This window comes from Dermacentor variabilis, chromosome 5, assembly GCF_050947875.1.
Source record: "Dermacentor variabilis isolate Ectoservices chromosome 5, ASM5094787v1, whole genome shotgun sequence".
Classification (NCBI taxonomy): Eukaryota; Metazoa; Arthropoda; class Arachnida; order Ixodida; family Ixodidae; genus Dermacentor; species Dermacentor variabilis.
Window position 1 is genome coordinate 50210294 of NC_134572.1, and position 14850 is coordinate 50225143.

General features: G+C 44.4%; 1 protein-coding gene across 2 annotated transcripts; it reads right to left on the reverse strand.

The window, feature by feature from the left end:
- Positions 1-930: 930 nt before the first annotated feature.
- On the reverse strand, positions 931-12191 carry LOC142582585 (persulfide dioxygenase ETHE1, mitochondrial-like). Of its 2 annotated transcripts, none has more exons than XM_075692457.1 (6): positions 11913-12191; positions 9694-9838; positions 7145-7330; positions 5364-5456; positions 3919-4008; positions 931-1128 (listed from the first exon to the last, which is right to left on the reverse strand). In XM_075692457.1, exons 1-6 carry the CDS (start codon positions 12069-12071, stop codon positions 1070-1072), a joined length of 732 nt encoding a protein of 243 aa, XP_075548572.1. In that variant the 5' UTR covers positions 12072-12191; the 3' UTR covers positions 931-1069. The 2 variants fall into 2 exon arrangements, with proteins under 2 accessions (XP_075548572.1, XP_075548571.1); XM_075692456.1 differs by lacking the exon at positions 931-1128 and adding an exon at positions 2857-3053.
- Positions 12192-14850: the final 2659 nt, after the last annotated feature.

Here is a 14850-nt window from a genome sequence, read left to right on the forward strand (position 1 = left end):
GCTTGCACGCGCAGAGCTGTCAAGGGGCCAAAGCAGTCGTGGCGGAGTAAATGCTAAAATTCGCGCGGTCCCTGATGCGTTGTGCCACGCTTCCGGGGCTCCTTCCTTACTGTTCGCCTTTACGAACTGTGCGGTCTGCTAATACGTAGCGCGTAGCATACTTTTTCCCGTAATCGCGCCCAACTGAGTGATACCTCTTTTTGTGTTCCTGTCAACTTGTCAGTTTTCACTATATAGGGTACCCATATGTAGTCATTTGTTTATGCGTAACAATACACGTGCAGTTTTGCGGTAGGTCGGGGGAAATACAGCAGGAGCGTACGCGGGAGAAGCTGGACCCGTCGATGGTTTTCCGCCTACTAAATGTACACTGCAGGCTCGTGACCACATTGCCGGCTGCCATTCGGTTCCGTCTGCACTGTAAATATATTGATTAACCTGCGTGGAGCGTAAATTCATAGCGAACTAGCGATAGCTTGTAGATGTCCGCGATCACTTACTTCACATGGCGTACACTGCGAATCCAGCGTTCCCGCTGGTCTCTGAAGCATGGTCGCACCGGAAAAGTGAAAAAAAAAAACTTCCTTCCAGGTTGGTAGCTCTTGCAGCTACTAGCACAGTTTACGACGCAGAAATTCATACGCGACATTGCAAAGCTCGACTAACAACCTGACACGGCTCGACTCATGGGCCGGCTGCTGCACTGAGCACGCGACAGGCGTTCGTCTGCTCCCGCACTGAGGCGTCACCGGCTCATTGCACGTTCCCCATTCGGATTCGAAAGCACTCCTACAAAGTATGTGGAACAGGCACAAGTGACGCGATCGCAAATGCCAATTACAGAATTAAAAGAGCGAACTTGTGAGCATATGTCCGCACAATCTTATGCAGTCAAATGCGAGTGTAAACCAAGACAAGCAGACGTGAAAACAACGTGAAATATAAATATTTAATAAAATATGTCATTGCGCCTTTCTGGGAGGTACTTGCGTACTGAATTTCACCTGATTTGTAGCTTCTTAGAGGAGTCGACTACTGAGGATGTTCCTTAGAATAGAGCGAGGTGGGCTCAGTTACTGGAGGAAGCATAATCCAGTCCGCATATCAGGTTGGCTGGAACTGCTTTGTCTGGAAATATATACAGCAATCAACTAGTCACAACACTAGCAACAGCTGAAAAATTTACTGCGGACTTGGTGAAGGAAAAAAATATTTTTCGTTTTGCTAAGTGACCCAATGGCGAAGTTACAACTGTGAAATAAGTTACTCAATGATTAAACGGGAAAAAGTGACATGAGGTCAATTAGATGGGACGCCTTCTAGGCGGGACGCAAGGAGTGGAAAGACACACAACGCTTGTGGTGCTTGTATGTCTCTACTCCCTGCGCAGTAGAATTTCAAGATTCAAGGTCGTTGCGCCTAAACAGCGCTATAGCCTTGTGTCGGCCTGCCAGAGGTCAGCGCCCTCTCTGTAGTCTGGCTGTCTCGGACGCCCTGGCGCACACGTTATACCAATCCTAGGCTACTCATTCACCGACAAAAGATGCAGAGATTCGACGGTAGGGGTGGACACAAGGTGTATGTGCCCAGCCCCCGTTCTTTCCCTCGCCAGATTTCTGTGAACCAGGATACCTGCCATAAAACGACGTGTGACAACTCTCTTCACTGGTTGGCTTCTACATTTCTGAGTTTGGATCACTGTGCATCCGCAAGTAGGCATAAATGTAAGTATAACAATGAGTACCTTTGGGCTAGGTTTTAAGCTGGAAATAAAACTGACTGCTGTACTGAAACTGTCTGTCGAACTATTATATTTCGCGCATGTAATTAACATATTTAGTTTTTAAATACTGAGAATATTTCTTCATTCTTTTAATCTCATTTGCTATATTATATCGATACACTTGCTTTTTTTTTTCTATTGTAGAGCCTAAACTCATTTTACTACTTTCAGTCACCACAGTTTTACTTATACGGATGATCCTGGGTTCCATACTCGGCCGCGGCGACCGCATTCCGACGGGGAGCGAAACGAAAAAAAAAATCGCTCGTGTGCCGTGCTTTGTCTTTTTTTAAGCTGAATAAGTCGAGGTGGTCAAAGGTTATCCACAGCCCTCGACGATGACGTCCTTTCTAACTCGCTGTGCTGTTTCTGGCCGTTAAACACCACAATTTGTAATGCAGTGTCGGCTCAAAGCCAAAGAAGGTTTATCACTTGCTGAAGCCACCTGCTCAATGATTGAAAGAAATGGGCATGGGCAGGGCATATGTAATGAGGAGGGAAGATAACCGATGGTCATTAAGGGTTACGGACTGGATTCCAAGAGAAGCGAAGCGTAGCAGGACGCGGCAGCAAGTTAGGTGAGCGGATGAGATGAAGAAGTCTGCAAGGACAACAGGCCACAATTAGCACTGACCGGGGCAGTTGGTGAAGTATGGGAGAGGCCTTTGCCCTGCAGTGGGCGTAGCCAGGCGGATGATGATGATGATTATGATGATGATGATGATGACGACGACGACGACGACGACGACGACGACGACGACGACGACGACGACGACGACGATGATGAAGCCAACTGCAAATGCACCTGCCAAGCCACTGTGCAAGGAAGCCAGATGCGAGCAGGAATTGAAAGCATGGTGCGTGGAAGTATGCATGATGTGCAGATTAGGGGCATTTATTAATTTATGCGTAATTCATGGGGTTTAACGTTTCAAAACAACAGTGCGGCTATGAGGGACGCCGTAGAGGAGGGCATCGGATTAATTTTGACCACCTAGGGTTCTTTAGTATACACCCAAATCTAAGTACACGGGTGTTCTGGCATTTCAACCTCCCCCCCCCCCCCCGCCAGTTGATCAGGGCATTAAACCCTGCCACTTCATTTACTGATACGTATAGCAAAAGTCAGTGAAGTATACAATCAATTGTATACCTATCATCTGCGGGTAGCTCAGATTGAGGTTTTTCATTATTTCCACAAACTCAGCCTTGGTTTTCGTAAGCCGAGGATTGTGTCTGAGCTCTTCGGCCACTGTAGTAACGGTCATACCTGCATACAGACCAAAGAGACAATGTTTCGACTCTTGAGTATATTTAAGAAAAGTGCCCTGGATGGACGTAACTTAGTCTTATCGCGTTGCATTCGTTACTTACAGAAGCCCAAGTGATCATACAAAGAGAAACGATGTGTAGAACGCCTTCAAGTTCACGCGATGTTTTACGATACCTCTGTTTAAGATTTTTATTGCTGCGTGAAATACAAAAGTATCAGGTCTTTATGTTGGCTGACTAAAATGCCCTTCTTTCCTTGAATTTAAAACGCGCTGAAATAAAAGCGCATCGTTTTTCTGTAGACTGCTAAACAACGTGCGATGCATACGTGCGCGCAGCACTTCCAACGTAAGCGTTAAGCGTATTTGAAGTGACTATAATTCCACAGTAATGGACTCTATAGACACAATCTTGTAATGAAAAAAAAAGAAAAGAAAAATAATAATTTAACAATGAGGCACTTGCGCCATTGATTTCGGACTTTTACCAGCGATATGCGTCAGCGCTGCTTCTCAGACAGCAATGCCTCTTTTCTGCAGGTTCTAAAAATATATTATTTATTTATTTAACTGCAGCCACCAGTGTGTAAGGTAAAAAAAAAATGCCAAGGAAAACGAACTCATTTTATATGAATGAAGCTTGTTTGGTATGATAACGCTGGCAAGTGTTAGTTCTATCGGCGACCCTTTCAGAGCACACGTCAAAGCTGGGAAATAAGAGCCCCACCTAGAGACTTTCCTCACGTATAACTGAACGATGCTTTTGGTCGGTAACAGGTATTGGCACAGTGCTTATGTGGATGCACAATATTCTGTGACAGGTATACTGACTATGGCGCTAACAGGGCAGTCGTTGGAGTATACCTTTGTAGTCATGAGCAGGATACAAATTGTAGTCGCCTGGCAGACTGAGTATCTGGGAATGCACCGAATCGAACAGACGCTCTGGGCTCCCTGTGGACGAAGCAGAAAGCATCCTGGTATACAGGGTGTCCCAACTATCGTGCATCCAGATTTAAAAATATGCAAATGCCACGTAGCTGGACAGAACGAAGGTAATGTTGCTTGCCGTCGCTTGAAGATACTCATAATATTGTTCTTGTATTCCGCCTATTAAAATAACTAGCATCAATTATTTAATTAATTAATTAATTAATTACGTTCTCAGGTATTATATGAAAAGTGCCAATGAGAAAATTGTAGAGTAAGACGAAAAGCTCCCGATACAGCTTTCTTTTGCTCAATACGTGCTACACAAAAGCGTTTTTCCGAGCGTGAAAGAAGCCCGCGAATACGCGCAAAATTACCGCGCAACTGGCCGCTCAAGGCACTGCGTAGAGACATGGTTATTCAGCTAACTTGGGCCAAGTATTTGAAAAAGAAACACAGGCAGTGCGAGTGTAGAAATGCCGCAGTATTGTTCTGAGTCTTATGGAGCACGTCATGATATTTTCAAACCGCCAAGCTGTGTAATAAACAAGGTTTGCTTAATTAACTTTTCAAATATTAACTCCAGCGAGAGATCTTCAATACAAAAGTTGTAACGCTTGTTTTCAAACATCGGATTATTTCATCTATGCTAAGATTACGGCCCTGTTTAATTTTTTTCCAGCCTTTCCTTCAAGTGCGCGAAATTTGAAGAAAAAAACACCACGTGACTGCCGGATAACGCGCCGCGCTCTTAGTGCCCTCAAATGTATGTTAAACGAATTAGCAATGGCTGCTCCGCGCACAGAGATCGATTCAACAGGCTGTCGGTTGACTGCGATGGACCGGAGGCATGAGCATGGTTTTTGTGTATCACACTGTCAGCCTCACCCCCTTCCATCGCGTTCTTTCATTGGTCCGAAAAGAAAAATGCCTGCACTGCGTCAAATGCTGCCTCCGGTACCATATCGCATTCCCACGTGGCCGCCGCTTTTTCGCAGAAATTTTTTTCTTAAACCGATACGCCCCTTTTGTGACTTAACGTCCATGGCTAAAGCATATTTATGAGGCTAGCCTATCATCGCGGGTGTTTATAATTACTGTACCAGGTTCAGCCACATGTGCTATAAATCATCCTCATCAAAATCATCATGAAGAGAAGTTCGCACGCTATGCCACGTGTCTACAGGAACCGAAATAATACATTTAGGAACATGCACTTTAATCCGGATAGCGGAAAATTTTCAGCGAAATAAATGAAACAACTAAAATAAAGCGAAACAGGAAACACGGCTGCCCGGTGGCCCCTTTGCATCTCCGGGTGCACGCGTAGCCGTTGCAGAATATCCGTGTGATGAGATTAAAGTTTATTATAGTCATACCTTCCTGAAAGTCCGTTCGTCCACAGCCGCGAATAAGCAGAGCGTCACCAGTGAAGGCTTTCCTTTGATCATGCCACACGTACGTCATGCAACCTGAAAATGAACAGCCATCTTTCAGAAATAAATAATATAAACAGACGGCAACGGCTAGTATCTCATACTCATCTGACTATACAAGCATTCCGTTTCGTATAGACCCTCCTGTGGATGAATTGGCAGCGCTGACCAGTATACGGTAAAGTCGACGACAAAATAATCTAAAGTCACGAGCTGCCACGCGCGTGACCAGAGATGTAACACCGCCGTACATGTGTTTTGGAGCTGCTGTAGCCATCCCTGGCTCTTTGAACCTCTGGTAGCTACCACGAGAGCATCTCTTTACTTTTCAGAGTTCTGGCTTCGGGGATGCAATAGAAATTTCGCCCCACGTGACCAGGATTCATTTGCTGTCACAAGCGTTTTGGCGTGCTCAACTTTTACTGTTTGGCCCACTCACTCCTTTCCTTCAGAGCGCGGAGCTAGCTGAAGGCATGCAGGCGTATCTCAAAGTTGCGGAAGAGTGCAAGAAGCTGATATCGCGAGACAGGCCCTATCGATGAACTGATGCCAAGACGTGCGAGCGGGAAGACCCAACCAACCGAGAACAAGAAACTGGCGAGCAGACAATGTGAGATTCAAGCACGCAGCGTTGTTTGATGTACGCATTGAGATTAATGGATAACTAAGAGCAAAACTAAATCAGTTTCTACACTGGTGGAGTATATGTTGCAGAACTCAGTTTACATTTACATGACGGGAAGCGATGGATCGCTAGCAGAGAATTGAAGCTAATATTCATTCTTCAATTTCTCGCCCTAACCGTAACGCCAGCACGTTAGTGTGACGGTCACGGATTTCAAAGTGTTTTTCCGCACATCTAGGTCGTTCTCGCGTAGAAAAAGTAAAATACAGACTGGGTTGAATGCTCGGTTTCGTTAGAAATAAATGGATTCGATATTTATTGATGCGTTAGCATGATGAGTGTCAAAGTAAAAAGTGTGTGAAGTGTTGGAAGCCGGTCACGTGGTAGAGGTAGAGAGGGGATGTGAGAGGGTATGGAGGGTGGTCTAGAGTGCCACCGTCAGTTACACTTCGCTCCCCAAAGAGCCAGGGACATGTGTCGAGTGAGATCCTGAGCAACATCTTGCAACGTGGTGAACGCGGTTTAAACCATGGACCCGGGCCGTCGATGTAGTGCGACGTAATGCGAACGCATTTTCCCCCCCGCATTTACCGCTAAATCGCCACTGAATTTTTGATCAGAGATTAACGAGACCCGAGCAGGCGTTGCCCAAATTGATGACGTCACGGAGAGCTGATGCGGAAACTTCAAGTGGGTGGCATCGCAGCTTATTTTTCGTTTTTGCGCTTTCTCGTGTCTAATAGGCCTTCGCTCACACTAAGACTGAACTATTATTGTTGGAAGCCCAACTGCAAAATAAATTTCATATTGGCTAAAATGTTCATAAGTCGTGCATACTGTTGAAGTGAACTTGCAAAACAACAGAGCTGGCAACTGTCTATTTTTTTTAATGAACGACCTTTAAAAGCACCTAAGCAGATTACGCGTGCACTGTGGGTGGTTAGTGGATGTGACACAAATATTCAGTGATGTTGCAGCACGGATGAATAAGGTACTTGAAATACAAGAGGCTGCTGCCAGTACCTTCTTTCCAAAGTTATGCGAAGAACTTGATATTTTTTTTAATATATTCTACGTATACAGAGGCACGAGCACGTACCGTTTGTGTGACCAGGTGTGGCCCTGGCTTCCAGCTTAATGCTTCCAACTCCGATCGCGTCTTCTGGATTGAGGTGCTCATCTGCCCGTGCCCTTGATGCGGTTGCAATGACGCTGCGACAACTTTTGAACAATCCCTTCAGCTTCCCGGAACCAGTGATGTGGTCAGCGTGCGCATGAGTGTTCACTGCGGAACATGGTTGGCGACGTGCGTCATGTCAGTCGTGTAGACCTCTTTGTTAATTTCTTTGTCTACTCCATTTGGCTTTTTCCAATGTCCAAAGAGGCCAGATTACTTAAGAGACATATTCTCCGACGAGTCCTCGGTCCTTTTCAGGCATTCACGAAGCATGGTTACGTTTTACAGGCATGGCAAACATATTGAATGTAACGGACAAGAGCAATAGGCATGTAATCGTAATGTACAATGATGCTAGACGCCATGGGCACCAAGTGCATTCGTATACAAATATTGTGAGCCAAAAGCCCAATAAAAACAGCAGTCACAGAGATCAGACGTTCCTTACTACAGAAGACACGGAAAGCAGCAATGACGTGTTCAGCGCCATATTGACCTTTTTCGCGGAGCAGTTTGTTCTAAAGAAACGAGATGGCGCTTTCGGCGGCGCGCTGCACGTAGCCTCAGTGACAACGCACGAATACGAAACCACTACCCCTTCCGCCTTGCTTCTGTGCGATCAGCTGTCGGAAATGCAACTGAGTTTTCGCTAACACACTGCGCTCCAATCATTCTGGATTGAATCATGTGGATTGAAGACGTGTGCAGTAGTTGGCTGCAGAAACAATGACTGGCATATTAAGGAATGGAATGAATCTGTGCGGCCAAGTTCGCGGACCGCTGCTGCATCTGTCCGTACGTGTTACCGGTACTTCGAGAGTTGGCTGCAAAAACAATGACTGGCATATTAAGGAATGGAATGAATCTGTGTGACCAAGTTCGCGGACCGCTGCTGCATCTGTCCGTACGTGTTACCGGTACTTCGAGAGTTGGCTGCAAAAACAATGACTGGCATATTAAGGAATGGAATGAATCTGTGTGACCAAGTTCGCGGACCGCTGCTGCATCTGTCCGTACGTGTTACCGGTACTTCGAGAGTTGGCTGCAAAAACAATGACTGGCATATTAAGGAATGGAATGAATCTGTGTGACCAAGTTCGCGGACCGCTGCTGCATCTGTCCGTACGTGTTACCGGTACTTCGAGAGGTACGACTTTCCTCGAGGATACAGAAATTTGCCCATCCGCCAGCGTTCTACCGCTAACCTTCGGAAATGTTTCAGCCCCGGAACGTCGGCAAGAGTGAGTACCGGTCGTTAAACAATGACAAAGGGAGTAGCGCCGCTTCCTGTCGTAGTAAGTTTCGCGCACAGCATCTACACACATTTACCCCAACTGGCACAGAAACTTACGCCCACCCTATCGCTAACGTGTCAATGAGTGAATGGGCGCACGCCTGAATATATGCGCACCATATACGCACAAAGAAATGACGGACTACACCGATAGCGCGAAAGGTCGAAGCTGAATGTTTCGTGACGGTCCACAAGAGTAAGCAAGTTACTAGCGATAATACGTCTTTGCTGCAAGGTATTAGAACGTACAAAGCAGCTACATTTCATGCTTTGCGCGCAGCAAGAACAAATCTGTCGGAAGTGAGGACACCCGCGAGTGATTAGGCAGAAAATAATCAGATAGTGGCCGCGCCGAGGAAGTCAGAAATGCGACAAGCCGCTGCTTCAAAGTATTTGCCAAATAAAGAACGAAGAGCAAAACGCACTAATCCTGATTCTATTCATGAGCGGAAAATTTGGATAGCTTGGAATACATACTTGGCCCCGCTTTTAGAACAAGCACGATATACGCTGCTCGCGCCGTTTGGACATAGCTTAATCAGCTCTGAAAGCGCTTTTGCACGTTCTCCGAAGTTGTGGCTAAAGCGTCGTGTCGTCCGCCATGTCACCATCTACGATATCTCCCGACACAGAGGTTTGCTAAGCCGCACCGGCGTCATACAAATCCGTTGTAAACAGGGAGGCAGTTGAGGCAAGCAATGGACGTGCCACCACGTGATCAAGCATGACAGCATGCACACGGGATCGCCGCGAAAAGGGTCAATACACAGATATGTTCTTTTACTTCTGAGGCTTCTTTGCGGCTTGAATCCGTAAATGAAATGACCATCCGTGCAATTCGAACAGCTACGGAGTTATGTTGCACAGCAAGGTCGCAGTACCGAATCCCACGAACTCGAGGCTGGAGTTCGTTTGAGCCACTTCGCAGGCTTTTGTTTAGCGTTCACAACTGCTATAAATTGAATAAATGTTTCATGTTTCTTTACGGAAATATGGATAGATGACAACGTAGCAGTAAATATATTTGTTCCCATTACAACAGTTGAGCTCAGTGTCCTGTGATATCACTACACGGGTTGGTAAGGTCTACTTAATCCGCACAAAATGGTTCCACCTTTTTAAACAGGATATATGCCATTCGTCTATGTTCCACGTCTTCCCTATATTATGCGAATACCTGCATAAATAAGGCGAAGTTCGAGTTCCTTGATGAGCTTGGCATCTCTCTCCACCTGCTCCAATACTGGGTCGATCAAGAGCGCTTCCTTCGTGTCCAGGTCAGCCAGTAGGTAGGTGTAGGTCCAGCTCTTCTCGTCAAATAGCTACAGCAACAAGTAACTCAGTTACCATCCTAGTTACAAGGCAGAGAGCACACGCATATACGATTTTATGTGAATACTCGTAGCTTTCCAGAAAAAAAAAAAGGGTGAAGAACAAATATGCCCCCACAGCGCTAAATTTTTGTCCTCGAGGCTGCCTGAAAAAGCATTCCGAGTATTGGACCCCGTTCCCAACCGTAAGAGCTGATACCAACGTTTTCAATAATTATACTCCCATCAGAGCTTTTTGTGTTGTTACTTGGTGAGTTCTGATAAAACAAGTGTTCACCGCGGAAGATTTCTTAGTTTACAGAGGAAAACGGATAATCTTTAAACCGACCGGCCACATGGATGTCATATTAAAACATGGCGCGCTTCAGTGTTTGAGTGCGTTGTTCTCAGCTGCCGCGGCTGTTGATCTCAAGCGATCGCGCTTTCTCCTCTTCCGTTTTGTTAGCGCTTGGTTAAGTCTTCAGGGTTGAGAATATTGTTCGGCCAAGATGAGTAATACTCCAAAGGTTGTTCTTAGTTTCGTAAACAAAATTTCAAGCAGCTATAGCGGTTACATCGTTTGTTAATTCGTTATAACGTATATATAGACTGGCTGCCCCGCAGGATCATTATGCACGAAATCTGGACCGGGGCATTTATTATTTACGATTCTATTCTATACTCGCGGACAACTTTTGTGGCTACGAAGGGAAAGCTACGGGTGCATGGCTGCTGCACATGTGTTACGGCGCCAAGTGGTCCGACAGCGTTTGACAGCGCTTTTCGTTGCTCGGAGCAGACGCTGAATCGACGCAGCTTCCACGTGCGACGGTTTCGCGTTTCCCCAGACGCGGAAGGGAAAAGCACCAAAATAGGTAAACCTTTACACTCGGTGGTGTGTTCAGTCTCATTTAACTGTTGCTAATAAGGTGTTTGTTTTCTCTTCCCCGGCCTAAACTAACGTGGATTAAAACACGGGTACTGTTTTCAGAGCCGCTCTCACCTGTGCGCGCTTTGCCTCCATAGCTTCCCCTTCATAGCCACAGAAAGTTGTCCGCGATTATAGTGCCGATCTTACCGTTTTAACGCGACAGCGTTAAGGAACCCGTGTATACCCGTGTCGCAGAAAATACGATGTGCCGCGTCCGGCGTTAGACGTCGCCTCGATAACAGTAATTTCGAACGAAATTCCGAACCACGCATACCGAACCATTTCTCTACCACCAAAGTTTCTCATACCTTGTCTTTCATTCTTTACAATGTTATTCCTCGGAATTTTGAGAACGGCAGCCCACAAACAAATGTAATGAGAAAAAAAAAAAAAACACCGACAGCGCATGTCCTTTATGTTGGCTCTTCTCACACTAAAATATTAAAATTGCGAAACAATAACAGGACATTGACCCACACAAGAGGCCGCGTTTCTACCAGAAGCTCGCCTTCGTGCATAGCGTTTGCAGCCAGCGTTTCCCGGAAGACGTTACGGTTACATAAGCTGCAGCTGCCGGGAAGCATGAAAAGCACTAAGGGGTCTTTCAACGCTATCGCGTTCCACTCTTAAAGGCGAAGCTTAAGCGTCCTCCAAATTTTTTTGTCGGGGGTCCGAGCGGCGCTCCACCCACGTTATCAGCGGGATCGGCTAGCCGTAAACGGTGCATGGATAATAAGAAAGGAATAGAATTGGGCGAACGCAATCCTTACATTATACCGACCACGCTCGACGTTAGGTACTAATGTCTGATTATATAGTGTAGCATATACTATTTGTTCTCTTCGAGGTGCGAAATAAGATTACCGAGAAATGCGAAGATATGGCGCGCCGGTAGAGCCCGCAAGTTACGCTCTTTGCGGCTGCGTTGGTAATTCGTCAGCAATCCGCGACAGGCTCTTACGGCGTAGACAACAGGTGCAAGACGTGTCGACTGCATTGCTTCTACTCCGTTAGCTTGCACTGTAAAAGCTTACTTCAAGTGTTCACTGAAGAATTTCTGCGTTAAAAAGCGGCGCGATAGTTACGCCTACTTATTGACGAATTTTGCAGTGTTATTTGCAGTGTTATCTGTGAGGAGACTTAAAGGCGGCTCACCTGTCTGAAGAGGACATTACTTCGCATACTTGTGCTAGCCGACAGGAGTCGTACGAATCTTGCCACGTTTTCGGAAGGACCCGCTGATCGTAGCCGCCCGTGACACAACGGTCGAAGACTTGGTGATTGCCACGCTGTTCGTAGGAGCTTCATTGACATTAAGCTGCCGTATAATTACGAAACACAAGGTTGATTATTCTGCCTTAGAACTCGTTCCGCTTCTTCTTTCTCTGCAGCTACTGTTACTCTGAGAATTGCTACTGTCCAGCGGCCGTGAATGTACTTACCACGCGCAGTTGGACACGCCTTTCTTTGTTCTCCGCGTGAGTGGAACAAAGCTAGTAGTTTAGTTATTTAACGTTTCCAGAGGTGGCGCCAGCTCCCGCTGATCTGGTCGGTAAAACAAGGAAGCGTCAGCGATAGATGCTTGCTGCGCTCTTTGTTCTCTTTATATATCTATATTTTTTTCTTTCCGTATCAGCTATCGCATTGCAGTGCGCAGCGTGGTGGGAAATCCCGGAATAGCTTTGAGTGGCTGTTGTGCGTGTTGGAAGGAACAGTATATGCATACGTTCCTCCCCATTAATGGAAGTGGAGAAAAGTGAATTAAAGTTTAATGTACAGTACAGAACTAGCACGGAATGGGCATTTCCTCTTTGCATTTCCTCTTTGTCTTTCTTTTCGATGTCATTTGTAGTAAAAATGTGTTTTAAGTGTAATAAACGCCAATGTTTAAACATTGTCATCGTTAGACTGCAGTCGTCACGGACAAGCAAAACAAAAGTAACAACCTGCGTGCGGCTAGTTCTGGAAGCGTTGCAGCGGATGAGTTGCCATGAAATGCGGAAATCAGTAATCTAACAATAAAATAATAATAATAATAATATAACAATAAATAATTATTATTTATAATAATAAAAATACACTAATACACGCCATAATAAAATTAAACTAAAAAGAACAAAAGCACCCAGATTGGAGTTCTTTCGCTTGCCCTCAGCGCACTCCCAACTGCGACTATTCCATTGAATCGGTGTAAAATACAGCTTCCATTTAGTTGAACGTTTTTGCGATATATAACAGGTGTACCAATTCACTCCAACACAAAGAACTTTTCTGCGAAGCACAAGGGGAATGTTGTTATTTCCATTCAGGAGCATTTGCAGTGAAATTGAGGTGGTTGTTTAACAGTTCTGAGTATTTATTTGCGGAAACGCTGTTATATACATTCTATATCGTTCCGAGGGTTTGTCAGGGCTCAATGAGAGAATTGCAATACTCCTCCTAGGATGTTCTTTGTAGAAATTTCAGAGTTTACTTGCGGATCTAACGGGCATTCTGGTTTACTCCTTCAAGGCGTTGTTGTGACAATAGACGGGATAAATTAATAAATCTGAAATGAGCCCCTACAATGATTGTGCTTGCCATGCATTCAATACTCAAATTCAACCTCGCTAGAATGCAAACAAATATTGACACTGCTCACAACGTCAGGAAGCGTCTTTTGAGAGCAGTTGCTGTTTGTTTGCTTATATATATATATATATATATATATATATATATATATATATATATATATATATATATATATATATATATATATATATATGAGAAGAAAGGGAATTAGCAGAGGGGCCCGATATTTATTAGTCATATCATAAGAAGCCAACAAACACTACTGACACCAAGGACAATATAGGGTAAATTACTTGTGCTTAATAAATGAAATAAAGAAACGATAAATTAATGGAAATTAAAGTGGATGCAGAAACAACTTGCCGCAGGTGGGAACCGAACCCACAACCTTCGCATGTTTTTTCATTCACTTTAATTTCCATTAATTTATCGTTTCATTATTTCATTTATTAAGCAGAAGTAATTTCCCCTATGTTGTCCTTGGTGTCAGTGTTTGTTGGCTTCTTATGATATGAAATATATATATATATAATGAATACATGGCACGCATACTGATAAAAAGAACATTTATTATATACACTACATGCGACAAATATAATGAAGGCTTGCTGTTCACTTTCTAGCAATAAGCATTTTCGCATGAGTAGAAAACTTGTAAAACATCCAAATTCGGATAAAAAAGAAACACACTGAAGGATCAAAGTAACGATTTTCTACATGACCGAACACAACAAAATTAATAAAATGAAAAAAATAAGGTGCTAATTTAATAAATCTAAAATCATCACATATGACCAGTACGGACAGCCAGGTGGTTGGACTGTTACATTGTACAGACTATGCTTAGCACATTTGCCCATGACTGCATATGAAGCTTCCAAGACTAAGCCCCCTAAATTTAACTGTAGATTGTATATTGAGGCCGATCAATGGTATTCTGCATGAGCTTGGTCAATAAACATAATGAATAACGTAAGTGCTACGTTAAAGAAATTGAACTCATCGCACACATCAGCTAAATGATTTGGCCAAGCGATTAGACTCTTCACATTGCAGCGAACTACCTGTATACCTTTACTTATGGCTACAACAGTTGCGAAACTTCCTAGATTTAATCATCTAGATATAGATATGTATGCGTAATCGCGTGTAAGTTGCTTTCTGCGTGGCCTAAAGCAACAAGTAAAAACGAAGAAAAAAAAAACAATGTTTTCGAGCTATAACTTAGAACAAGCCCTTGGACTATAGACGCTCTTGAAACCAAGCTCTCTCAAGGTTCACTTATGCCAATAATACGACCATCAACACATCATTAAAATCATTACTTTGCAGTTTGTTCGTCGTTTCTATCAATATGAATTTTAACACATTTACAGCGCAAATCTAACATACTATCTGAGCTATAGTAGTATTAATGAACCGGACAAGATACCTTCGGCGAGTGTGCGTTGCAGGAAAGTTGCCTGACAGTTTCCAGAAGGGTAACTGCAATATGTATTAGAAATTTGCACGAAACGCAAAT